Here is a 26,061-nt window from a genome sequence, read left to right as displayed (position 1 = left end):
GGTATCAGACCCCAAAGCTCTGCAGACACTTACTGTTCCAGAAAAGCTTTAACTTCCAGTACTATTTCAGATCATGGACTAGGAATTGTCACAATAATTTGTTCTGATAATGCTGCTTCAAGCCAAGCTGGTGTGCAGAAATACTGGTAACATGTTCTTGCCTTCATGAGCTGTGCACAGCAGCAGTCTGAAAGTGCACCTGGCTGGGCAGGCCTTAATGCTGAGATGATAATCTCCTGACAATCACCAGGGCTCAAGATAGTCAGAAAGTTACGGCTCATGTGGACTATTTGTAAGTGATAAGGTTATCACAGACTTAATATGCATAGTTTTCTTTCAGACGTCTGGATTTAATGTTGAAAAGCATTTGGTAACTGCTCCAGTGTGCATCTGAGCCAGAAATCAGTCATCAGCCTTTCCAGATCGGCAGTGATGTACATATTCCAGCACACAGATGGGGTTCAGCCTGGGAGAAATACCAGCTTGAATAAAAACAGAGACAGATACACCTTTATGCAACTTGTGTGTAAAAGCATGTTGCAGTTAGTTATGAAAAAAGAATAATAAAATGCTATTTCCATTGTTATATGTGAGGTAATTACTTGCTTAATTGCCAGACTGCTAAAGAAAACTTAGAGATAAATAAACCTGTACATTCAAGCAGCTGCTTTGTTTCAAGTTTCAGTGTATCTGTGGTCTGTGGTAGGAAACTGTTATGGAGACTGGTAAACACTGTGCAGGTAACGAGTAGCTACTAGATTGGTGTGGTTATTGAAATATCCTGCTGTTATGGGGTGAACATAACAAAAGGAGCTAAATCTTCTCTTCCATCTCACTTCTTTTTGAAGCTGCCTCTGCTAAAAGGAAACTAAGAGATTCTCCCACAAATTGCAAAACCAAAAATCAGCAAGTTGCAAAAAAGTCAAAAGCTAGTTATGTAAGTACTGTGTTTTTCTCTTTATGCATTGTAAAATAAACTGAATTACCTGACTTGGTCAGTGACAGTGATGTGTTTTATCAGAAAATCCAGTTAAATCAGACCTTGCCATCTGAATGAGATTTTTTGTACTTTTTTTGTTGTCGGTATTTTGAATGGAATTACCTGCTTTGTTCTTTAGTGCTTGTGGATTTGTATCACACCAGCCAGTTCACTGCTTTGGGGAAGTGGTTGAAGGCAGGCAGCAGTATGTGAGGCTCTGAGTACCATTCAGTTTTTGTGAACATCAGTGGGAATTACAGGCTTTGGATCGCTTTGCCTCCTCAGGTCATTCCTTGTATTTCCTCAAGCACATGAAGTTAATATCTTGCTACTGCTATTCTTTGTTATAGAAGTAATGTTGCTTATATATTTGAAACTATGACTTAAAAAAATCTTTAAAAATAATGAATTGGTTACATTTAAAGGACTGACTACTTTGACCTCTGCTAATAAATGGGAACTGTGTCATGATCCTGGGCTATTCAGGATGGTATTTGGCAGATTTGCACAGTCCTACAGTGCTGTCATGAGGCCATCTCCCAGGCATCCCAGCAGGCATCCTTGATAGCCACTTATGTAGAGAAAGGAAATTCTGCATAAGTGCTGGAGGCTGCATGAAGGAGGGTGACTGTGTTGAAATTTAGGCTAATGTTGTCCTCAGACAGAACCAAATAAAGAAAACACGGTTTTCCATTAAAGCAAAAAGACTACTACTCTTTTAGTTTAGTCCCCTTCTTCCTGAAAGAGAGATTTGAGTTGGGCTTGTGTTTCTCCTCACCAAAACCCTGGGTTTGGTTATGAAAGGAGACTTTAGTGAATTTTTAACCAGCCAGCCTAGCAAACAATGCTTCACTGGACCTGGTTTCATGTATCAACCTGTTTTCTGTTCTTGAGAGTTTCATTACAATTAAGAGGGGAAGAATTGGAAAAAACAAATGTGGAACATGGGTTTTTAGAACTCATTATAGAGAACTATAGTGAGAACTTGCAGGGTTTTTTTTTAGTCTTGCTTTTCCCTCTGGTTCTCAAGACCAGAGCATACTTGGGCAGCTATTCTGTGGACTGTAGCTGCTGTCTTAGTGACACTGTAGGCTCACTGAGGAGAGGAATGATGTCCTCTGTTACTCAGAGTGCCTCTGAGTGATCTGGTTTGTGCTCCTTCCGCAAAGTAAACATTGATCCAGCCTGTTGGTATCTCTGCTGTAGACAAGTAGCTCTGTAACCACTTTGCATTCAAAGCTCTAGGAAGAAACTGGATTTTCTGATAAAACACACCACACTGTCACTGGTGTGGTGAGCACAAAGCAGAGCAGCTTGTGGCCTGTGGAAGTTTTGGCACTTGTTAACTTCCATTTTGCAGGCTGATAGTAGCTGTTAGTGAAGCTATTGTTGATGAAAAGTTTTACCAGTCTTTGATGTGACTCCATGATGCTGTGACATAATATTTGGGGATTTTTTAACCCATCAATCTTAATATAAGCACACCATTTGACATGTTCATAGGCTTTGGTGGGTTAAACAGTGCGTGCTTAGTAATCTAATCTGATTGCTAACCTTGACTTCTTCTGCCTTAAAATCATCTAGAATTACTAACAATTTTTGATTTTAAAGCAATATAAACTAGACCGTTCTAAATTAACTGTCTTTTGGTATAGGACTTGGCACTGTGTATGCTTATCAAGCAAAGCGTTCCAGTTTTTGTGATGGAAGGCATTTTCTATGTTTATGACAGTTTTGGTCTTTCTTTGATCATTGACTATGTATGAGGAATCACTTCAACTTGAATTTGTCTTATGTGCTTTTGTCATTTAGAGTAGCTCTTTAAAGGATAAGCAATATTGATGAGGTTTTCTTCTGTTTCTGTAGTTGTATTTTATATTGAACCTACCTTTCTTTAACATAGCTGGATGACTCAGAACCCAAAAGACAATGGGAGAGGCAAGAGATGCTTGTGAAGAAGTTGCAAGGTACATTCCCTGGATTGGATAAGGAGGTGAGCTGATGTATCCCTATGGCACATCAGGTTTTGACTTCTTAAGAAAACTGCAGCTGTTGATAGTCCATATGAAACACTTCTTTTACCAGCAGCAATTTTGGAAAGAGCCCAGGGTAGGAAGGTTTTTGCTGTTCCTCCTTTTAGAATGTAGCTTTTCCTGAACTGAGAGCAGTGGGATGTGGTTAGGACTATACAGAACTTCTCTTCCTACATTTCTGGCCCTATGACAGGCCTAGCATAGTCAAATTTGATGACTTTTTATAATAATGCAAGGGGAAGTGATCCCTCCCTCTCTCACTCTTCTCCCCCAGACTGCTAAATGTATCATTCACTTTGTTTTAGTTTAGTATCTGATGATTCTCAGCGACTGCTCATCAAGTACTGAGCTTTAAACTGTTGGAAGCAAAGCCTGTTCACGTGTGTTCTTACACTTCTCAAAAGTGGAGCGCAGCTCTGCCTAAACTGAGTGTGTAAAGATTAACTGAAGGGTTTTCTCCTTTTGATTTCCTTTATTTTGAATCGCCTGATTTTGAAATTCAGGGGTTTTCTTTGCCTGGTGTTATTAGGCACAGTAATTTAGCTTGTGCTTATCTCACCACAATGCCAAATGTCTTATTTTTCACTAGGAGCTGAGAGAGGTACTTCAGGAACATAACTGGGTGTTTCATGATGCACTGGAAGCCCTGAAAATATTTGCAGACGATGAGGAGGGTAAAGACAGATTTATAATTCATTTTATCCTGAGACAAAACAGACTTGTGATACAAATACTTTTGAATGTCCAGCAATGACAGTCCTGACAGCAACATGCCTAGAAACTTGCACTTGTACTTGAAATTAGTATTACAGGGAGGATAAAAGAAGGAAAATAAATTTGTCTGTATTTTTATCTTTTGCTCTGTAAGTAGGGATAAATCTCTTTATCCTGCTAATACAGGTAGGCATAAAAAGTTTTAATTACCTATGGGTATATCTTAAAATATATTTTGATAAATGTCAAAGCTGATACCTGCTCCCTTCCTGCTTGTTTAAAAATAAGCTTGTTTTTTAACTGGACTAATTTGTAAATTGCTGGTTTCTAAACCAGTAATTGCAGATAACTGCATAGGTAACAAGTGATATATGCTATTTTGTCCTTGTAAAATGTATTCTAGGAGAGAAACATACTAGAAATAGGCCTTGAATTATGCAACCCATCCGTAAATACCAGTACTTCAAATGTGGCAGGGAGCAAACCCAGTGATTACTTTTCAGTGTGTTACACAGCTGTCAGATATGTGCATGCTTTTCTGTATCAGCTATTTAAGTGTTCTTGGGATAGGGCAGAGTTCTTAATTGAGTTATTTACAAGTGGAGAGAGCTATCAGTACTCAGGAAGTTGAGTCCTTACTGCTGCTTCTGAGAAGGCAGATGTCAGGGTTGGATTCAGTCAGTAGCAAGCTGGGACTGGGCAGAAGAGAAACTTCTACACTGCAAGTGCTGTCTTCCAGTGAGGGAATCAAAACCCATGCAAGGCACTTTTGAAAACGACTTGCTTGTGCTTTGTTAAATAACTTTTGTTTCAGCTGTTCTGACAGCTGAGTTATTTTGGTTGGAGATGCCTCATTCTTTGAGTTTTTTTAACAAGTGCGTGTTTTCGTTGTCCCATCTCTAATACTGTACTATAATGCATTAAAAAGGAAAAAATAGATCATTTTCTTGGTGAAAAAAAGGATTGTTTTCTCAAATCAGCAGAATTAACGTCTCTGCAGTCAAGTGCAGTGGGACCAGTATCTCATCTTAAGGATACATCAGAGTTCTTAACAGTTTGCTCTTACCTCAGAGCTTCTGTAGCTCACAAATATTACATTATGTTCATCATCTCTGTTTTAAGATACTTAAAACCTTCTCCTATTTGAGCATTATACAAATTAGCTTTTCTTATCCTACACTCACAGTTGGAGCTATTTACATGTTTTATACAGATTTGCTTTTCTTTTCATAACACCTGCTGTTGAGTTTTTGTGTATTAAATACTAGAACTGTGTTTTACAGATCTCTAGGTTTTATTTTGGAAGAGCAACTTGTGTTTGCACCAGCCCTTAACCAATACGCATTGACTTGTTGCCTTCTGTGTTGCGTGCATAGGCATAGAATTTCCTCCCAAAAGGAAAGTTGTTGACTGGAGTGAAGCCTCCACCGAGAGCCAAAGTGATGAGAGTAAAGAGAAGACAAAGCAGAAATTTTCTGAGAAAGAGCAGAACGGCTTTCAGAAAAAGGACAAAGGCAAAAGGAGCATTTGGAGCGCTAAAAGAGAAACAGAACACATGGAGGACGAGTCCGCTTCCGAAGATGGCGGCAGCTCCCTGGATGAGGACTACAGCAGCGGCGATGAAGTGATGGAGGATGGCTACAAAGCGAAAATCCTCAGCTTCCTGCAGGATGCTTCCCTGAGCGAACTGACTCTGATTCCCCAGTGTTCTCAGAAAAAGGCTCAGAAGATAATAGCACTCCGGCCCTTTAACAGCTGGGAGGCTCTGGTAGGTCTGCATTCTTCCTTTCCTATCCCCAGCCTGCCTAGAGTCAAGGTGGCTTCAGCCTAGAGAGGCTTAGATGGGTGGCCTTATCCTCATTAGGCTAAAATGCTATGTTCCTCCTAAGCCAATAGCGTTTCAAATAGTGTCATATGACCTGATTTTGAATGAATTAAGGGGTGATTTTTCTGGAAAACTCAAGCTGATTGGCTGACATTACTGTCACTCACTCTGTAAGCATAGAAAGTTGGTTGATTTCACAGCAGAAGGAGAAATTGGAGCTTTCACTTAAGAAGGAGGTGTTTGCTAGCCTGTTCTGAGCTCTTGTAGCTGAAAACACATGCAGGAGGGCAGAACGTGGCAGGACCTTTACTGCAGACGCTTGTGTAGCAGCAGCAGCTTCCAGGATAGCTCCATGATTGAAGAAGCCAGCATGGATATTTTCAGTTTCAGGCAAGAAATGGTCGTTCTCTTTTTTTTTTCTTCTTCTTTTGTGCCTTTATTCTACTGCAGCTTAGTGTCTAGCATGGTTTTGCTAGCTAAGCAATGCAGCCATTTTTAGTGGAGTGAGCTGCTGTGTTTTTGTTAATGAAAGGTAAAGCAGCAGAAGGCTAAGCCACAATCCACCACAGAAGGGACAAGGATATCTGTGGGTAAGTACATTATCTACTGTCGCTGCGTTGTTACTTTCAGATGTTTACCACAGCTTTTTTGTAGACTTCACATTCATACAGTTTCAGTTAACTGCAAGACATCAAACCTGCTAAGAGCAATGTGCTGGTAAGAAATTTGAAGTGCATTACAGCAGATTGTCTTGATTTAATTTATTAGTGCTTTGGATTTTAGAGCAGTAACTGTGCATAGGCCTTTTTACAAAGTAATTGGTGTTTTTTTATCAGTGTGCATTCTGAAACACCCCCCCCCCACTGACATATGCAAGAACTTCTTCAATATGTGTAAAACAATAACATTTATTATCCTGTGTGTGAAATATTTTACCACAAAACAGTAAGGGATACAAAAAAGAATTTTAAGGAAAACAAAATGATCTTTGTTTTGTTGCAAGGTGGGGGGGGGGGGCGAGACAAGAGGACGATACTTCAAAAAAATACAAGGTACAGGTATGCTGCAAAAGAAATCCGTTTTGCCCCAAGCCTTTGGCGTCTCACAGAACATCTGTCGTGCAGCTATTCCTTTCTAAACTTGTTGGATTTTGCCTGAGCTTAATTCTTTGCAGAAGTATTTGCTACAGGGCTCTTCTGCTCTTCTCTGTGTAAAATATTTTACAGTTGAAAAAAAAAAAAGCTGCATGGGCCTGTTTGAATTCAAAATTTGTCTTTCATGAAGATTGCTGCTGTCAGCAGCCACATGTTCATGTAGTATTGTGAATACTTGCCCAGAATAGAAGTGATTTGCAGCAGATTTTAGCAGATGTTTTGTATCAGTGTGGCTTTAATTGTTTATAAAGATCCAGTAGCTCAGTAATCCAGTGTTTCTCCTACCAATTAATAAGAGTGGTTAGAATAATGGAGAGAGCTGATTCAGTTACAGCATTAAAGAAATTGGCTTAGTTTTAAGGTCTCTTTTTACTGTAATGGTATCTTGTGTAACACAATGTAAAGCACTACAAGTTGTTACCACTTGTTCATTATTAGAATTGAGGAAGATATTAAGACTCTAAGCCTGAGATTAAAACTAAAGCCTGCTGTTTTGTAAATTGACTGTTTTATTCCAGGAAAACACAAATGAGAATGCCTTTTTTTTTTTATTCTAGACAATCTTTTTAAGTCGGACTAAGCTATTTTGTTTCCAAGAGGATTTAAATTAATTTCATAAGCTCATAAGGTTAATAAGAACACTTGGAAATACTTATTCTTTGGAGTAGATATTTCAGACAAATGTTTAACTTGATCTAGGAATGTTTAAAATACATAGAAAATAATTCAGCAGACGTGGCTCTCAAAATAAATGGAGAGAGCTGAAATTGTCCTTGCTCACAAAGATTAATTTATATGGCAGTTTAGAAGTGCCTACACTGTAGATTAAGTACATTTTCCAGGAGGGTAGTTTTATCCAGTCTTCAGTGCTGGACACAACTGGCTGGGAGAACCTCCTCTCAAACACCAACTTGCATAAAGAGTACTCGGATATGTCCTTGAGGCTTTATGTGTCTGTCTTCTTGGAGAAGTGAGCAAGGTGTGCAGTGTGCAAGGACTGGTGCCCTCTCTCCAGAGTACGTCGTGTGCATAGGGAAAGTAGTAGGTAACAAAAGAAATTGGGATGTGTTTTCTGAGAGCACCTCTCTCAGTGCTTGTCATATTCACAGCCTAAAACTGCACACTGCTTCCTGAGGCAGAGGCTTTGGAAGGGTGGGCCCAGGTGCTTCTGCAAAGCCCAAGCACGGAGCTGAGATATAAGAGGAGGTGTGATGGGCAGATGGGAGATCATGAGGGGCAGCCCTGCACTGCTGGGAATTGGGCATTAGAACACAGGAGGAGCAGATGAGTGGTAGACATACTAAAGGATGGTCAGCAGAAAAGCATGGCTGTGACATCCAGGAGGAGAGGCAGGAATGAGCTCCAAGAGTGTCGTCATCTGTGGAGGGGAAGGTGAAGCAAAGGATCAGACCAAGCTGCAGGACAGGGTGGAGAGAAAAGTTCACCTCCCATTGTCTAGGTCTGCTGTCTTATGTTACATAGATCTTGTGCAAGAGGCACAGCCATGTTTTTCTCTCTCAGTGCAGGCCTGCTCTGTGCTGGCTTTATGCTCTATACCTCCTCTAGACAGACATGAGGTAGTAAACCAACAGCTGTTAAGAGAGACCTCCTCTCCTGGTGGGTCTTTTCACAGAGTATTAGAAATTCTGAGTTGGAAGGAACCCACAAGGGTATCAAAGCCCAACTCCTGTAGCCCAGCACAGGACAGCCCCATGAACCGTGTGCCTGAGAGCATTGTCCAAGTGCTTCTTGAATTCTGTCAGGCTTGGTACTGTGACCACTTCCATGAGGCTCCTATTCCAGTGTCCAGTCACCTTCTGGGTGAAGAACCTTTTCCTGATACCGAACCTAAACCTCCTCTGACACAGCTTCAGGCCATTCCTTCAGGTCCTGTCCTTGGTCACCACAGAGAAGAGATCAGTGTCTGCCTCTCCAGTTCCCCTTGTGAGGAACTTGTAACTGCAGTGAGGTCCCCCCTCAATCCCCTGTGTTGGCTTTTCACCTCTCTCTCCTGTTTGCTTTGAGGTCCCGGTGATGCCCCACTGGCACACATTGTGGGCCAGCAGACAGCATGGTTTCTTTCCTTGGTGGAAGAACTTCTGGGCACCAATTGCCCTTCGCCCCGTCCTCACTCCTCTAAAATCTTGTTGGTGCTTAATTATATTTTAACAGTGCTCTGTTTTCCAAACTGTGGCATTGACCAGTGTTGGAAACTGCAGCACTCAGCACCATTTCTCAGCAGAGAGGCTGAGAGCACAGTCATGTAAGGGCAGTACCTGCATGGGTTTATTGGTTTTCTCTGTTTTTGTATTTCGAGTTCTTTTACTCAGAGTTCGAATTTAAATGCAGGAGATCAAGAATTCTTATTCGGACTTAGTTGTTTATTATATCTTATCAGTAACACAGCTGCACAGTGTGTGCCTCTTAGTTGGCAGGGTGGAAAATGGCCATGAGTTCTCACTTCCAAGGTTTTTTGAAGTCTAAATTAACCAATTATGAAATGCTAAGTAATATGTTTTTACTTACAATCCAATTACTAACTTCTCATGTCCTGTGGTGCGGAACTTCTGAACCAATACCATAATCCCTAGATTTATGAAGAAGAAAGAGAAAGAAGAAGACATAAATCCACACCCAAAATCCTCCATATTGCAACCTATTATTACCTATATCCTCTAAACCTAATTTTCTACATTTCTACATATTTCACCCAGTGATATAACTTTTAATTACACAGCAACAGCCTCAGTGTTATCACACAATTTAGGAAGCTTTTCCCAGGGTTTTGGATCGAATACAGTGTGTTTCTGAGGATTACTGCCTCTCAGCACTGAAAGGCTGAAATTCTCAGAACCCAGGGTTCCAACAGGGTTCAGTGTGTGCCAAGGAATGAAGGCAGAGCCAAGACTGGCTCCCAGAGGAGCTCAGCTGGGGTGTTGGGGTCTGGGGTGGTGGTCTGTTCCTTGGCCTGCTGTGTGTGCCCAATGCAATTTCCTGCTGGCTCTGGTAAAAGCTGGAGAGGAACTGGAGAGGGTTTAATGCTGTTCAGCTTCTTACTTTTAAGGTGTATAACTGTTACCTATTTGAATTTCCTTTTAGTGTAAAAATATATGTATCTCTGTGAGATTTGCTGTATCCTCTCATTTTTGTCATTCACAGTATTACTCTGTCACAAAATAAGCTGTCTTGTTTAGCATTTAAAGACTGTGGTTTAAACAATGTCTGTAGAAATTCTTACAGAATACACACAAGTAAAGCTGATGGAAAGTGTTACATAGAAATGCTGACATAGCGCATCACTTCTGGGGGAATGGGAGAACTGAGCTGTCAGTGGTGGATGTATTTCTCCATCATATTCTGTACACTGCAGCAGTATATGAGCTAGGAGATACAGACTCAAGCGAGGGTAGCTCTCCAGCTTTTTTGTCATCTCATTTTGTTTGGCTGCGCATGTACAAACTGCCACAAAACCCAAACTCCACAACCGCCTTGCACCAAAGCCAGCTGAAGGGAAGCAGCAAATGCATCAGGTTAGAAAAGGAAAACTGCTTAACAGTGCGACTGGAGTTTGTTGATTGAGGCTGCGCCTTTCACCCTTAGGCATTAAAGTGAGAGCCTAGATCATCTTGCAAGTGGTGTAAAGTAAGCCCAAGCAGAGTATGCTGGTGTGGCAATTCCAGGTGTGCCATGGAAGCTCATGGGTTCAGTTTCCGTGATGGTCTCACATTTTTGGGCCTCATTTGAAAAAAGGTGAACTTGGGAGGGTGTCAGAACCTCTAGAAAGCAAAGGCCACCCGTGGATCTGCTTTGTGTTCTGAGCAGGGTAACACCCTGTGTTTCACATGCAAACCAGTGGCTGAAGTATTTCTTGTTGCAACTTGGACGTTGATGTTAATGTGCTGACATGAAACAATACCATTTCTTTTAATAACAGATGGCTCAATTCTCCACACCTTTACTTATGGATTACAGGATTTTTATTCATGCCAACCAAAGCTTTAGGCATCTAAACAAATTTTGAATTTTTGTAGACACCTATTAAAAACTGTGTTCTTTTTTATTTCTAAATAGAGGTGTCTACTTAGAAAACTTTGCAGGTGTTGACATGTGCATTTTAGCCTGGTCTAACCTATGAGTGTTGGTAAACTTTCTGGGGTTTGTTTAAAATGGAAAAAACAGAAACAAAACAAACATATCCCCCAACTGTAATTGCCTCACTCCATTTATTTTTTCAATATTTTTCTAATGAAAGCTGTTTTTAAAATTTTATTTTATTGTAAATTCAATCTGGTTACACTCTTCACCGTAACAAAACTTGCTTTTACTCTGCAATGTGGCAAAATTGGTGAGTTGCTTAACACATAATAACTGGATCATATGACTCCTTTTTTATGGAAGGAATTCTTGGAGGATATATGCATATGGAGTCTTGTGGTAAATTTTAACAGCTCCCTGATCTAAAATTCAGAAAACTCTGTGTGAAAATTACCTCTGTTTTAATATAAGAATGGCAAATCCAAAGCATCTTGTATTCTTCAATTCTTTAAATCCATTAATAAACAAAAAAAGGTATCTGTTCTTTACAGTGAAATAGGGATAACTACTTGTGAAAATACTGTCATTATAAATATTACCCCAGAAACATATTTAGTGGTAGGTTTTACACTTTCTGCAGATGGCACTACATGGAATTCAGGAGAAATTGATGGGCCTGAAGGGCCTGTTTTGACACAGCTTCAGGCTGCTTGGCTCAGACATGTAGAATATTCATACTGAGATGAAGATCTGAAGTTTAGAGGAAGGAAATACAAAGTAACTAGTGTGGACTTGAGGAAGCAAGTGGTAGAAGTAAGGCTTCTCTGTCCTGTCAGTACTTGGTGGCCACAGAAAACCTGGTGTAGTTTTGGGAAACTTCTTATCCTTCTTTTTTTTTTTTTTTTTTTTTTTCCCATATGCCTAAGTCTAGTTTGAATGTGCCCTTTGTGGTGGAGTTAGAACTGGAACCAAGTAATGCTGAGCCCCAGACAGACCCATAGTGAAATGTAGTAACCTTCGTTATAGGTTCATTTGTTTGCCTTGATGCCTACGTTATGCTTACATCCTACATCTTTAGTATCTAATACGGTTTGTTTAAAAGGGCATCTTAATGAGAATGAGTGCTTTTTTTTCCTTCCTTTTGGGGTTTTGTTCTGTTAGTGTGCCTGGCCTTCAAAGCTGGCTTTGCACTGTATGTTGCCTCCTGTTGAGGATTTTGAGTTTAAAGTGCCTGCATTTTACATTAGAAACTCTTCAGAGAATTTATCTCTTGCACTGTGGGGAGCTGCAGTGATGACCTTCAGTGTGGATTCACACAGTTTGCAGTGGGCCAGGTGTAAGGAGTATTTGAAATTTTGAGAGAAGATGGAAATGCTGTTGCTGTCTCCTACTTGAATTACTGCCTGCAGCAGCTGTGGATTTTCACTGCAGCACCTTTGCTGCTATTACCACTACTCACAGAATTTTTTTTAATCATTTTGCAGTTTACAAAAATGACAAAGACTACTGGTTTGTCAGAAGATATAGTGTGGAACTGCAAGATACTGCTGAAGGAGAGGGATGTGGTTCTTAAGCTCATGAATAAATGTGAAGACATTTCCAATAAACTGACAAAACAGGTAACCAGGATTACTGGAGATGGAGGATGTGGATGGAACATAGAGCAACCCTCCATTCTGAATCGCAGGTATCTCTCATTTTTATGCTTTATAAGGGTGTTGGACAATGAGGTGTACTTGAAGACTGGGATTTTCAAAAATGTAGTTTCTGAAAGTAGAGTTGCAGATTTTTCATACTTAGCTCTCAGTGAGCTAAACAGTGATGTGCAACATTTGCGAGAATCTAACAGATTTTTTAAGTGTATCAGGAAAGCTGGTGAGCAGGATAAGAACATAAATTATAACAGTGTTTTATTTCCTGCAGTTTCTGGTGAATGTAACAGCCAACCTTAAGCAATGGAATCATGAGTTGTCAACTTATTTCAAATAAAAGTCCAAACAAACCTGCTTCTGTAACAGGGGACAGATTTCAAATGGGATTAGATTTCAAAGATGCTAAATTGGAACAAATCTGAGCAAACTGGGAAGGTTTATCAGCTGGATGAAAGGCCTTGGTCAGGAAGTTCAGATGTGCAAAGTAATCTGAAACTCTGTATCCAGTGGGAGTAGCAGCAGGGATGTGTTGTGGGCGAGGATTTATTTCAAAATTGGAAAGGTTCTCCAAATAGATCTTAGGAGTAAAGAGAGAGCTTAGGAGGAATGGAAATGGATATGGATATGGTGGAGGGCATTATCCTAAGGGTTAGGAAGCATAGGCTTGTAGTGGGATTGGCCAAAGTAGCAGCTTGAATTAGAGTTGGGTGTTGTTACAAGTAAACAGCAAAAGGATTCTCATGTATGTGAGAATAAAACCTGGGAGGAAGCAAGAAGTCTTTGGAGGAAGAACGTCAGTGACATTTCTTCTTTGGAAAAAGTGCTGGACTGGGTGACGCGCTGTTGAGTGTGCTTTGTGCGTTGTATGTTTAGGTTTGGGTTTTTCTTTGGTGCTGACACAAACAGTAATTGTACAACAGAGCAAAATTAGGAATGCAGCTGCAAAATGCCACTTAATTCATGGTGTATTTTAAAAAAGAGTGATTCTGTAGCTGCTTTTATCTGGTTGTGTATCACTGATTGTAGAAGAAAAGTATTTCTTGTGTTACTCACTTTGATCATTTTAGGTCTATGAAAATGCAAGCAACTCAGTTTGTGTACAGGTGACTGATTAATAAAGTTTGTGGTTTTCATTACACAAGGAGATCTGGAGGGCATTAAAATAAAGGCAATGTTAAACTTGCCATTCGGTGATTACCATAAGTGTAAAGTTGTGTTTCATGGAGAAACAAATAAAAGGTGGTAATAAGCTTGACTATTTTTAACAGTTTGAAACTGAAGCCGTATCAGAAGATTGGTTTGAATTGGTTAGCACTGCTGTATAAACACGGATTGAATGGCATCTTGGCTGATGAAATGGTGAGTGTCAAACGGCTTATTTAAGAATGATTAAAATTTTGCAAAAAAGACTTTGTTAAGTCCTTGCCTAGAAACCTAAAGCAGATTATAAGTAATCTTAAATTGCAAATAGTTCTCCAAGATCTTAGAAGCTGCTGAACTCCTTCTTTCCATTCGAAAATCAAAAGTAGCCTAAAATTTGTGGACACTGACAATTACAAGTCACATGGTGTCTTCTGATGCAGTGGAGCCAGTTTCTACCACAACAGGTTGTTTTCAAACCATGGATTTTAACAGCTCCTGGCCCCAAAATAAAATTCATTCTACTTGTCCAGCATTTAGTGTAGTGAGCACCTGTTTTCTCCATTTCTCCATCAGTTTCAAAACAGGCAGATAATAATACAGGAAAAATTAAATGGGTAGAAACATTCAGTGCTTCTCCAGAAGCAGCATTTCCACCATCTCTTTTCATGACACTCCCCATCAACTTTGAGCTAAGAGAGAGACAAGCTTATGGGTTTGAGGTTTTGTTGAGTGCTGACACCACCCATAGTTGTACAACAGAAAAATCTTAGTGATGCAGCTGCTGAATTTGTGGTCTGTTGTTTTAATCCTGGCTGCTGTTCATCTTCTCATGAACCATGAATGAAAGCATTGGTTTGCCTTGCTATGAGTTAGGCAGTGTTTCTCAACTTCTCTATGTTTCATGTTGGTAAGATTGTGTGTGTTCTGTGGTAGATACACGAAATTTTTAAATTCATGATGTAGAAAACAGGAAGAGTGAGTGTTGGTGGAAATGTAGGCTTATCTTAAATCTGATTTGCATATTAAATTCTACTTCAGAAATAGCTGGAATATCCTTTGTACAACTGGCGCAAATGGAAATAAATGTTTAGTTTCCAAGTAATCATTTTTGTGCACCATTGGTTCAGGAAGGTACATTTTTGACCATGATTTGAGGGATGATATTGAACTAAAATGAAAAACTTCATAAATGGAAAAGATGAATCCTTGTTCAAATATTGAGCTGAAATGATAATGAAGTTTGACTGAGGTTCTACTTAAGAAGGAATTGTCTTCTCTAAAATTAGCTAAACAGAACAAATTTTCATATCAAAGTTCTAATATTTATTGGGCCTTCACTACACTGTAGCTGTCTTATGCGTACAAAACACTTTTATGTCCTACAGATTGTGTAAATGGATTTGTTTTCTCTTAGGGCTTAGGAAAAACAATTCAAGCTATTGCATTTCTGGCTTATCTCTACCAAGAGGGCAATAGAGGTCCCCATTTGATAGTTGTGCCAGCTTCAACGTTAGGTAAGTTACAGGCTTCAAAAATATTTTTGTTAGAAAAAAACCCCAGACCAATCATGGACATACTGTAAAGCAAATATAATTTAATGAAGGAAAACTTGTTATTTTTATGGTGGTACTCAACTCCTTAGGTGATCTGAATTGGAATGCAGACCATGCTGCAGGCATGCTTGTTCTGAATTAATTAGATTTAGCATGGAACTTTTTTAGATGATCTGTATGCTTCGAAAAAAATAAAGCTGCTTGTTACAGTTTGAACTTGTGTAGCCAAGTAATCTCTTTACTTACTGAATGTTGGCTGAACTTCCTAGTCTTCAGGCTGTGCTTAGGGTTAGGTTTCATGACATTTTAAACATTCACTGTCTTTTTTCCTCTTTACTGCGCAGCATCTGTCAAAGCAGATGAAAATCCCAAAACGATGAGGCTGTCTGTCTTCTAGTTGTGTGTTCTCATTGTTTTATGGCCTCAGTTGAAAGTAGGAAGAGTATGGTGGAATGAAATGTCAGCAAAGTTGATGAAGTTGAGTAGAAAATGGTTCTTGATGGAGTTCAAATTTGATATTTTTGAATGAAAGGAGAAAGTAACAAGTTGAATTTAGAAAGTAAATGCTGCTTTTAATATAAAATACTTACTTGGGCTTCAGAAATTTCTCTTGACACATCAGAAAAGTTTCCAGTTGTTCAACTTAAGTTTGAAATCTCCATTTTTAGTGTGCTTTCAAACGCCACTGGAGCTCCCTTTTTAAAAACAACTCTTAATAATGCATATATTACTTAAAACCTGAGGTGTACTAAGTATGTGAACGAAGGTGCTTTTCCTGAAGTCAGTCTTAGAGTCCGAACTGTAGTGGCTGGTTGCCAATGCCTGGGCAGTGCAGTCTACTGGCAGCTTTCCTGACGCTTCTCTGGAGGTGTCTCCTCAGCCCTGATTTGGGTCCAGCCCATTCCCAAGTGGCATTTAGCAGGGTCTCCCTTCTGCTGCGGTTGGGGGTCAGCAGTTGTGTTGGCTGTCAAGCAGCTTCCCCTTGAGCACAGTAATGTTTGCCTGTGGCCACTGTGCTGCTGCGCACCTGGAGCTGCACACCCGGCTTGTCAGGCTCCCCTGCCTGCTCCCAGAGGCACCGTCTCTCCTGATGACATACTTCTGGAGGCAAGTACTGGCAGATGAAGTGATGTGCTTTCTGAGGAATTAACTGTCTAGGGAGGAAATCGAGTTGCAAAGTTAAACATTGTATTTATTTCACAGGTGGTTACAGAGTGTGCAAGACCTGTTTCTTTAGGGGTTTAAAGTGCAAGCTGGTTAAGAGTTAGCAAAAGCCCAGTTGGGGTTGGTTCAGTTTCTTACGTATTATCGGTTTTCCAGTTTAAAGACAGAGTGTTTCTTAACCTTCAGGAGAATTTAAAGGGATTTACATTGAAATCAGATGTTTGGTTTAATGCTGAGGTGTGAAACTTTAAGACATAATAAAGTATAAATGACTTGGGTTTTGTTTTAATGTTGTCTTACAGATAACTGGATAAGAGAAGTTCATCTGTGGTGTCCTGAACTGAATGTCCTTTTTTATTATGGTGAGGAATCCATTTAAGAAATGAATCCAGTAATACAATTGCTTGTGCGGTCAGTCTAAGAAAAGCTGAATTGCTCATGAAAGTGTTGTTTTAAGACAGTTGTTTAAGTACACAGATTTATTGATGAGTGCATCTTTAATTGTTGCATGTATATAAATATATGTAATTTTACTCATTTTATGTTTTGTCCTTCTGAAGGATCCCAAGAAGACAGGAAACATCTCAGGGTGGACATTCATAATAAAGTTGTTGATTTCAATGTGATTGTGACTACGTAAGTACAGTAAAAAAAACTACAGAGTTTTAGTGAGGTCCTGCTGACCTCTAGTGGTACAAGAAACCAGACAGTTCTAGGAGTTGGGTTTCAGGTAATAGTTAACTAGGGTTTTATTATTGTGTAAGAGATACTGTGTCATAGGTGTTACAGATATGTGTCTGTCAGCATGTATAGATAATATTACATTGTAATAGGCTTTAGCAGATTTTTAGAAAGTGTTACTGAGAGCATTCGCTCATCAAGTAAACTGTAATCATTTGCCAGTAATAAACTGTGTTATGGTTGGTTACTTCAGTCAAGTAAACCAGGCAGTTTTACTGCCCCTCATGCACTCTCTCCATAACTCTTAACAATATTAGAGAATTTAATTTGATTACAGTAACAGTACATTCATTTTCAGAGAGGGACTAAATGCAAGTGATATTTGTCGCTGACAGGTACAACTCTGCAATCAGCAGCTCAGATGATCGAGGACTGTTCCGCAGGCTGAAGCTTAACTATGCAATTTTTGATGAAGGTCATATGCTCAAGAACATGAGCTCTGTCCGCTACCAGCACCTCATGACAATTAATGTAAGAGGTTTTGGTTCTGCTGGGTTAGAGGGGACAGCTCCTGGGTTTTCTGTTTTGTGGTTACAAGCAGGGGCAAAATAGAATATTAACTGTAAAGTTCATATACATATAATTTTAGAGAAACTGCAGTATGCAAGTGGATTTAAGTGTTGGTGTGGTCTAAGGAGTGGCTCCTGCACTGTGAACTCTTGCAGGGAGATAAGCTCCCAAAGAAATGTAATAAATTTCCTGCAGCATCATTTCAATGATGGTAGTGCTTGAGTTTCAGTGTTCAGCAGATTCCCAGTTATATCCCATAGTAGTAAAGATTTTAAAGATGCTACTTTTTTTGGTTACTTGTGCTGAACCATTGTAGTATTTCAGGACCTGCTCTAATAGAGCTCTGCGAGAAGAGCTGGCTGGAAAATACTTTATCTTGTGGCTTGCAGCCTGAGTCAGCAGACTCTTGCAAAAGATTTGAGTACAGCTCTTTCTCTGAATATTATGATCTAGCACTGTAGTATTCATACAATAATAATAAACTTAAGATCACTTACTGAAACTTATTTTTCAAAATTTTTCATCAAAAGCATTTTTAAAGAGCTGATCTTTAAGCAATGAAACCTGCTTGTACTTGAAATTCAAAACTTGTGCATAAGTACTGTATGACATTAGAGAACTTGATATGGGTGCAACAACTAACAGTCATTAAGAGGAAGAAAAAAGCCCAAACAACAAAAAAATCCCCAACAACAACAACCAAAACAAAGCCCAGACAGAACAATCGAGAAAAAGCCTAATAGATCCAGGAATGTTTTTTTTAATTGTCTTAAATTGGTGCACAGTTACCCACAGTTCTGTAAACAGTTTTGTTCACTTAACAGGGAAATTACTCCATGAGTTCCAAATATATAATAAGTTTAAATAGTTATAATTTAAACTAAGCTTATTTTCTCACATCTCCATAGCTGTGGTTTTTTTGCCAATAATAGTTTTTAGTCTGTTTGATGAATGTTTCTCGCTGCTCTTTCCACTTTGGACAAACAGGCCAAGAATCGCTTGCTGCTAACGGGGACTCCGGTTCAAAATAATTTGTTGGAATTGATGTCCCTCTTGAACTTTGTCATGCCTCATATGTTCAGCAGTAGCACAAGTGAAATTCGAAGGATGTTCTCCTCAAAAACGGTGAGTATTGTGAATTCTCTTATTGAAAATAACTTCTTTTCTTTTTGCTGGAAGATTGCTGTTGCTGCATAACTTCTGTTTTATTGGTATCTTATGGAAATAGGTAATGTGACTTTGAAAATCTAGAAAATGAAACAATTGAATAAACCATCTAAATTAAAATATCTTGTAACAGGATATCTTGGAATACTAATGGTCAGGTCAAATATGTCTGTTTTGGCTGGGGTTTTCAAGTTAGCGAAATTAAGGTGGTGGTGTTGCAGCTGAAAGCTTAACACTTGAATTGAATTCTTTCAATGTTTTCCTTAGAAGAGTGCTGAAGAACAAAGCATATATGAGAAGGAGAGAATTGCACATGCAAAGCAGATAATAAAACCATTCATCTTGAGAAGAGTAAAAGATGAGGTAACATTTTATCTTTAAAATGATGGGTTTGTGTTATCAAAAAGCCTGATAATATTTGAGACCAATCTTTGAGTATAATATGAGGTGAAATTACTTACTGATCTTAAAAAAACGTTAATGGGTGCTTGCAGACTTCAGTGGTCTGAAGAGGGTAACTCTGATTAGCAGGGGAGTAGATTCCAGGCATTGCATATAATATTATTTCATGCAGTTCTGGAGTGTGCAGACCATATTACTTGGTGGGGAGGTTGATGTATAATCCAAGTCAAGATGGGAGTTGAATTGCTAACCGAGTTAGTGAAGTTGCAAGCAGTGAAAGGAGCTGGGATGAGGAGAATGAACAGAGTATCTTAACAGCTGTGAGACGGTGCAGAATTACTGATGATTCACAACAGTACAGGTTTTATCTGGTATCTTTTTTTTTGTCAGGTCCTTAAACAACTACCTCCCAAAAAAGATCTCATTGAACTTTGTGCCATGTCTGAGAAACAGGAACAACTGTACTTTGCTCTCTTAAACAAGCTCAAGAAAACTATTAACAGTAATGGTATGTAAGGGCTGCGTTTCCTTTTTGTGGATTTTTTTCATGCTGAGACGTGTTGAATGTGACTACAAAGTCTTTGCTTTGTAGAAATGTCTAATGCTCATACACTGTCTATATCCCTTCTATGAATTTTTCTGAAGTTCAGGTAGTAGGTGAATTTTCAAACTGAGTTCTTGCAAATAAAGCTCTGCTGAGAGATAGTTATTTTCAGTAGTAGTACAAAGATTCCTTCTTTGTTTACAGAGAAAAATTCTGATATGGGAAATGCAATGATGCAACTTAGAAAAATGGCCAATCACCCTCTTTTGCATCGTCAGTATTACACGAATGACAAACTCAGGACAATGTCCACACTTATGCTCAAGGTAAGAGGATGAGATTCAGAAGCGATCCTTCATTTCTCAGAATTTCGAATGCAAACTTGTTTCTTTGTTTGTTTGTTTTCTTGTCAGACTTCTGGTGAAAAGTGTGTCTTTGCCAAACTTAATTCATTGTTGCTACTTTTTATTCCTCTTCATCTATCCAGTGCTCTAATCAATCCCTATATGTATTTAAAGCTGATTTTTGTATCGTTAGAACGGAGAGAACAGTTGTGGGTCTGGAGTCATCTCCTTTTCATTAGCTCCCCCTTAGCACCTCTTCCCTCCACCCCAAAATTTAAAGCCAAAGTTTTCATGGAAAAAATCTTAGGTAGGCACTTGAGTTTAGTAGCTTTCTGAGTAGCAAGAAATCTAGATTGTACAGAACTAAAATAGGGAAGGCATAAAAGTATTGATCTGATAAGGATTTTTTTTTTTTTTGTGATTTGTCTGGGGTTAATGCCTGAGGAGCTTGGGGAAAATTGTTGCTTCTTTCTAAAATAGAAAAAAAAAAAAATCTGTGTGCAGCAGGTGCTCTAAAAAAGTTGGAGCTGGCTTTGAGTAGTCTTCAGCTTTGTTTTAAAATTAAGCCAGACAAGGTTGGGGAGAAGCAAGAAGTGACCCAGTGGTTTATGAAGGATTTTTGTCCCTTTTTGTTACCACTTATACCATCATACTCTCCAGATGTGGCTTTTTTTTCCTCTTTCTTCCAGGCATGGCATCCCTCTACCCACCCTACATCTTGGGCTGGGCTTCCCATGTCTTCTGCCATCTACCCAAAGATTGGACCTCCCTTTTAGGCAATGTGTCTTCAGGGGAAGAGGTCTGATAAAAGGGTAAAAGGTCTTAGGGCTTGATGGGAAGTAGGTAATTGCTATGGAGGTTGAGCATATCCTTCTTAAGTTTTTGGCAGTACAAGTGCTTGTGAAAGCTAAACTGTGAAGTAATTATCCTCTCCTATAAACGTGAAGCTGAGAGTTCATCTTCTGTTGCTTGCGTGAGCCATGCTCTAGCATTTGTCCATGTCTAGGAGTGTTACTTTTTTTTCAGAGATTATGGATGTTACTGTGTGGTGGCTTTGTTTTTAGTTCTCTGGTGAGATTGTGTATTGCATTATTTCCCTTCATTTTTGCTAATAGGAACCCACACATTGTGATGCTAACCCTGACCTTATCTTTGAAGATATGACAGTAATGACAGATTTTGAGCTGCATGTGCTTTGTAAGCAATATTCTCACATCAGTGACTTCACGTTAGACATGGATCAGATCCTGGATTCTGGAAAGTTTAGAGCACTGGAACGCATTCTCTCCGACCTTAAAGAGAAGGTATTGCAGATGGCTGAAGCTTTTTCCTGAGTAAAGAGTGGCTCTAAATAACTGGTTAATATCTGCCAGCTCTCTATGCAACCCAGTTGCTTTGCTGTGGAGTATTACAACGTAATTTGCAAAGCAACACTTACAACTTTTAATGTGCAGCCCTGAGTATGCACATCACTTTAGAGACCGCTGAAATAAACTTTCCCAGTTTTCCAAGTTTCAGAATATTCAGCCCAGGTTAACTACTTTATCAGTATATGGGGATTTGCATCATTTTCACACCTCAGGGACTTGGACCTTCTCTTGGCAATTGAATAAGATTGTATTACGTTAGAATAATGTAAAGGCTAGTGGAAGGGTAAGAAGAGGCCCCATGCTTTAAGTCCTGCCCTGAGATTCAAGCAGGTTTATTTTACAAAAAAACATGTGCTGTAATGTTTCAGAGTATCCTGAATTTGCACATGTGGGTGCTGTGTATCTGATTATTTCAGACAAAACAGGGCTACTCTCTATATTAAATTGAAATATTTCATGTTTTGAATGAAAGTAGTTTGATATTTCTGGATGGAGTAATGGGTCATTTATGCATTTGAAATGTCATTTGCTTGAGTCATGAAGGTACAAAGTAATTAAAATATTACTGCAATGACAGTGAGTTAATGCAGCAGAAAGACTGGATATGGAATCTTTACTGAAAGTCAATCCGGACTTGATGAATTTCAGCTTAGTCTTTGATTTTGGAAAATGGGTTCAGTGAAAGTAAAAATCGGATATTTGCACCGATAAAGAATTTCTGTACTTGATAGTTGACATGTTTTACATTTTTGCTTTGCTTTGTCTTTTCTAGGGTGACAGAGTTGTGTTGTTTAGCCAGTTCACTATGATGCTGGACATCTTGGAAGTTTTCCTAAAACACTGGCAACACAGATACATTAGGCTGGATGGAAAAACGCAGATTTCTGAGCGGTATGTGACTCTTGCCAAAAATGAGAGAGAGAAAGTGAATGTGTTGGAGAAGGGGAGGTGACTTCAGACCTTTACCTTTGTTTTTCAATGTATAAAAGTCTGTGGCTGCTGGACACTGTCTATGGGAAGGTGTTTTATGTTGAATTTCAGATCACCTTAGGAAGAGTAAGGCTGAAAGATGGGGTTTAGATGGTGGGGTTACAGTCTTGGCCATGGAAATCAGCCATCTTCAGCAGTTCCTGATGTGTTTCGTTCGCGTGTCAACATGCCATAGTTGCTGTAGCTATTCCTTGCAAGTAGAGTGTATCTCTTTTACAATAGGCAGATAAACCCTTTTGTTTCTCTAGGACAAACCATTCTGCCTGTCTCTGTAGCTGAAAACGTTGCAGTGCTTTTCTGGTGTTTGAGCTATGCTGGTTTCTGTCTCAAGAATTTTTGAAGACTTTTTTGGATGCTTTTTCCTTCATTTCAAAAAACTGTCATTCTTGCTGTGGTGTTACTTCCCATGTAGAGCTGATGTCTGTTCCTGCCTTTGTATGTGCAGTTGGTACAGAAGACAGTCATGAAGTGAAATTAATCCCCCGCCTCCCCATTTGTTTCATGTACTTCAGTCTTCCCTCGTCCTCCAGCTGGCTCTTTTGTGTTCTGTGATCATCAAAAATCTTTTTCTGAGCCTCTTTTCATTCTTTGCTATCCATCTGTCTGTCACTCAGTAAGTATGTTTCTCTGCTCACTGCAGAGGACTGTTGGTACCCTTTTTCCTGCTGCATAACATCTGGACTTGGAGCTGCTGTGCAGTGCCTCTGTCCTCTCTTCCAAAAGATCATCCCAGCTTCTGTGTTCAGCTCTGGAGCCAGTGTGGTATTTTTTCCAAGGCCTGATTCATGGTGTCTTATGTTCTGCAGGATACATCTGATAGATGAGTTCAATACAGATATGGGTATATTTGTATTCCTTCTGTCAACCAAAGCTGGTGGCTTGGGAATTAATCTGACCTCGGCCAATGTTGTTATCCTTCATGACATTGACTGCAACCCTTACAACGATAAGCAAGCAGAAGACCGGTGCCACCGAGTAGGTCAGACACGGTAAGACTTCTTTTAATTATAATGCTTGGGTTTTCTTGGAGGCAAGCTCTCAAAGGAGACTAAAAGGACAGTATTTATGGTTGAAAATTTTAAGCAGAGACTTGTGTAAACCAGCTCTGGGTTGTGTGGGAGCTAGGAACTGTAATTCTTAGTCCATGTTGCTGCCAGAACAAACCTTTATTTACACTCTCCTCCTTTTTCTAGTTCACTACAACTCTCAAATTCTCTATAATTCTCAAATTTCTGGTGCTGGGAACTATTCCATGGTAGATCTGAAGTCTTTGGGACTGCCTGGCCAAGCTGTTTGTTCTCTTCAGGAGACTTCTAAGCTTTTAAGTGCCACCCTATCATAAGGAGTGAAACCATAGAATGTGTTTAATTTCAACTGTATTCAACTCTAACATGGAATTAGGGGGAATTTGACTTGTTTATATTAACAGAGATTTTTGTGCCTGTCAGACGTTTGCAGTGGCCAGGAGTGCAGGAGAAAACATGTTTTCTGGCAATACAGAGCACAGTTATTCCAGAGAAAAACCTAGATGCTCTTTGTATTGCCCTCTCATTCATTTCCTTATCCTTGCTTTAAACCCCAGCCAGCTGAGCAAAGACATAATATCCTTCCCTTTTGCACTAGTCTGAACTATAAAATGATTTTTTCCGATTTTGTGGTTTTCAGAGAAGTACAAGTCATAAAGCTCATCAGTAAGGGGACTATTGAAGAAACCATGCTCAAAATCAGTCAACAGAAATTGAAGTTAGAGCAAGATATGACTGCAGCAGAATCAGGTAGGTGTCTTGCACATAATGATGTCCACTTAAGTAAATTAAAGCTGCTGCAAGATGTTGCTCTGAAAAAAAGGAGATTCTTGATGCAGACAAGCCTTTTGTTTTTTGGGGTCTTTTTATGTTAAACTAGAAAGATGTATTTTTGCTGATAATTCTTTGATTTGACAGGAAGTGCCCTCTGAGTCTGACCCAGAAATCAGTGACCAAGTCCTACAAGCAGAGGATTTTTTTACAGTTTGGGGGACGTAGGCTTTTATCTGTTTATGTGAAATATTTTAAGCTGTACTAATGCTTGTTTTTTATTCCTCAGGAGAAGAAGGAACCATTCCAGCAGATATAGCCACACTATTAAAAGCTTCAATGGGTCTCTAAAATGTAAATATGTTGTGAACTTCAAGGAAGAAAGGTGACAATGTACCCCAAGGACTCTTACATTACTGTTGACCAGGAGTTTTATGAACGTTTATAACTTTTTGTAGTTTCTTTATTGTATTGCTCATGATATTGAAAATTTTTAACACCAATAGCATTCTTTTGATGCTTAAAAGCATAAATGGCCCAAATGTGCCAACATCAGATGCTGAATAAAGCTTTTACAGATCACTTTTAAAAATGGGGACCTAAGTAGTAATTGTTTTAACAAATCTGCTACTGCTTAAGACTTGTCAGTATTTTTGTAATTATTTCTACCTCCAAATATATATATATATATATATAAATATATATATATAAACTGTCTGTTTCACTGGATTCCACGTGTAGATTTTTTTATATGTGCCTTATTTGACAATGCTTGAGTCTGTTTCTGCTTGTTTTGGTTCATTTGATGTTCCGTACTGGTTTTGTATCAACTTGTTCAAATAAAATTCCATAGATTGACAAAATGTTTTCATGGTTGTGGTGATTTGGGTCAGGTGAAGGGATGGTAATGTGCATGTTACAAATCAAATAGGCAGCTTTCAAGCCAGCTGGAGTGTTCCAATTGATCTGACTCGGCTTTGTCAATATTAGTAGTTAATTACCAGTGTGTCATTATACTCTAATTACAGTGGTTTGAGGATATTGATTGTAAAAACAGAACTCCTGCCAAATGGTTTGGTCAAGTCTGTTGATGTTTTGGTAAACTGTACATGATTTCTGCAAATTCAAAATGGATGGGAAATTAAAGCTTTTCCAAAACTTGTTTTCCAAGTGTGGACTAGACTGCTTGGCTTTTCCTAGAAGTATTCTGTGGCTGTGCTGTCTGTTCCAAAACACACATCTGTAATAAGGTGAGGCTGTACTGTACTGTTTGAGAAGGGATATGGGTAAGAATCAGTTTGTCTGCCATGCTTTAATTCCACTGGTTCTGCTGGACTAAATAGAGGGATTTAATGGAGAACCACAGGTGTTTAATGCTACAGCTAATTAGATTGTGTGTATCTGTTAAGTGTGATGCTAACCCAACTCTTACGCCATTGTATCTGCATGTCCTCACCTGCTTCGTTCAAATGTGGGTTGAAACAAGATCCCTGCCCTTCAGGGTGGGTTGTGTGGTGGTGTGGATGTGTATGGGATCAGTTAATGTAGTTTGGTGGAGCAGTGGTTACTCCTCAAACAATCACATCTGTAGACCCCTGGGGTCAATGTCTGTCTTTAGGTGCTGTGAAGCTCATGTGTGTTTTGGCATTTTTTCCTTGTAACTGTTTCTGCCCTTTTTAGCTGGGGCTCTCAAGGGATCCCAGAGTCACCATCCTTGGAGATAACCAAAAACTAACTGGATGCAGTCTAGGCAGCTGGGTCTAGGTAGGTGGTGTTGTGTGAGCATGGACTTGGACTAGATGACCTCCAGAGGTCCCTCAGCTTTTCTATGGTTCTGTTTTTCTGGTTGGGAAAGATGTACAGAAGGGAAAAAACACAAAGCCACTCTCTCTGCAGTCAGTTGCTGAAGAAGAGAGGAGTGTGGGAGCTAAAGAAGGAAAAATGT

General features: G+C 39.3%; 1 protein-coding gene across 3 annotated transcripts in view; it reads left to right on the top strand.

Moving 5' to 3' along the window:
- The window catches only part of SMARCAD1 (SWI/SNF-related, matrix-associated actin-dependent regulator of chromatin, subfamily a, containing DEAD/H box 1), a 47,117-nt gene extending 21,831 nt beyond the window's left edge, over positions 1-25,286 (top strand). The window contains exons 6-24 of one of the 3 annotated variants that reach the window (XM_042049479.1): positions 849-937; positions 2,883-2,972; positions 3,602-3,686; positions 5,103-5,494; positions 12,225-12,427; positions 13,661-13,751; positions 14,950-15,049; positions 16,555-16,614; positions 16,813-16,888; positions 17,329-17,464; positions 18,491-18,628; positions 18,941-19,033; positions 19,463-19,580; positions 19,821-19,942; positions 21,076-21,264; positions 22,103-22,221; positions 23,127-23,309; positions 23,986-24,095; positions 24,406-25,286. In XM_042049479.1, coding sequence (XP_041905413.1) covers positions 849-937; positions 2,883-2,972; positions 3,602-3,686; positions 5,103-5,494; positions 12,225-12,427; positions 13,661-13,751; positions 14,950-15,049; positions 16,555-16,614; positions 16,813-16,888; positions 17,329-17,464; positions 18,491-18,628; positions 18,941-19,033; positions 19,463-19,580; positions 19,821-19,942; positions 21,076-21,264; positions 22,103-22,221; positions 23,127-23,309; positions 23,986-24,095; positions 24,406-24,467 — 2,456 coding nt within the window. In that variant the 3' untranslated portion in view covers positions 24,468-25,286. Of the gene's footprint in view, positions 1-848; positions 938-2,882; positions 2,973-3,601; positions 3,687-5,102; positions 5,495-5,757; positions 6,142-12,224; positions 12,428-13,660; positions 13,752-14,949; positions 15,050-16,554; positions 16,615-16,812; positions 16,889-17,328; positions 17,465-18,490; positions 18,629-18,937; positions 19,034-19,462; positions 19,581-19,820; positions 19,943-21,075; positions 21,265-22,102; positions 22,222-23,126; positions 23,310-23,985; positions 24,096-24,405 lie in introns of those variants that run through there. The other 2 variants (XM_042049478.1, XM_042049480.1) reach the window with 2 other exon arrangements.
- The last annotated feature ends 775 nt before the right edge of the window (positions 25,287-26,061 follow it).

The sequence above is a fragment of the Corvus kubaryi genome, unplaced genomic scaffold (genome assembly GCF_017639235.1).
Source record: "Corvus kubaryi isolate FWS band 111438036 unplaced genomic scaffold, C.kubaryi_AGA036_p1.0 71, whole genome shotgun sequence".
NCBI lineage: Eukaryota > Metazoa > Chordata > Aves > Passeriformes > Corvidae > Corvus > Corvus kubaryi.
This window is presented reverse-complemented; position numbering and strand designations above follow the sequence as displayed.